Source organism: Myodes glareolus, chromosome 1 (assembly GCF_982192425.1).
Source record: "Myodes glareolus chromosome 1, mMyoGla1.1, whole genome shotgun sequence".
Taxonomy (NCBI): Eukaryota; Metazoa; Chordata; class Mammalia; order Rodentia; family Cricetidae; genus Myodes; species Myodes glareolus.
Genome location: NC_142026.1, coordinates 111,186,699 through 111,187,775, shown reverse-complemented (window position 1 = coordinate 111,187,775; position 1,077 = coordinate 111,186,699). Strand labels below are relative to the sequence as shown.

At 48.6% G+C, this 1,077-nt stretch overlaps 1 protein-coding gene across 1 annotated transcript; it reads left to right on the top strand.

The window, feature by feature from the left end:
- On the top strand, positions 1 to 1,077 carry LOC148123548 (trace amine-associated receptor 7e-like). The gene has a single exon (XM_087901717.1). The coding sequence runs from the start codon at positions 1 to 3 to the stop codon at positions 1,075 to 1,077; it is 1,077 nt and encodes a 358-aa protein (XP_087757843.1).

Below are 1,077 nucleotides of genomic sequence, written 5' to 3'. Positions count from 1 at the left end.
ATGGCTACAGATGATGAAAGTTTTCTTTGGGATCAAGACAGCATCCTGAGCAGAGAACAGTTCTCTGCCCCATCTGCCCTGCTGTGCTATGAGAACCTGAATGGATCCTGTGTCAGGAGCCCATACTCCCCAGGCCCTCGCCTCATCCTCTATGCAGTCTTTGGCTTTGGGGCTCTGCTGGCTGTGTGTGGAAACCTGCTGGTGATGATGTCAATTCTCCATTTCAGGCAGCTGCACTCCCCTGCCAACTTTCTGGTGGCTTCCCTGGCCTGTGCTGACTTCTTGGTGGGATTGACCGTGATGCCCTTCAGCACAGTGAGGTCTGTGGAGAGCTGCTGGTACTTTGGGGACACTTACTGCAAATTACACACTTGCTTTGATGTGTCATTTTGTAGTGTGTCTATCTTCCACTTGTGCTTCATCTCTGTGGATAGATATATTGCTGTCAGTGACCCCCTCACCTACCCCACCAGGTTCACAGCTTCTGCTTCTGGCAAGTGCATCGCCTTCTCCTGGCTCCTGTCTATCACCTATAGCTTTTCTCTCCTTTACACAGGGGCAAATGAAGCTGGCCTGGAGGATCTAGTGACTGCCCTCACCTGTGTGGGTGGCTGTCAACTTGCAGTGAATCAGAGCTGGGTCTTCATCAATTTCCTGATATTTTTTATCCCCACACTTGTAATGATAACTGTTTACTCTAAGATCTTCCTCATTGCTAAACAGCAGGCTCAGAAGATTGAGAGAATGAGCGACCAGACTGCCAAGGCATCAAACAGCTACAAAGACAGAGTGGCCAGGAGGGAGAGGAAAGCAGCCAAAACCCTGAGAATTGCAGTGGCAGCTTTTCTCCTGTCTTGGCTGCCATACTTCATTGACTCCATCATTGATACCTTCCTAGGGTTCATCACTCCCACGCATGTGTATGAAATCCTAGTGTGGATCGCTTACTACAACTCAGCCATGAATCCTTTGATTTATGCTTTCTTTTATCCTTGGTTTCGAAAAGCCATCAAACTGATTGCCACTGGCAGAATCTTGAGGGAGAATTCCTCAGCCACCAACTTGTTTCTTGAGTAG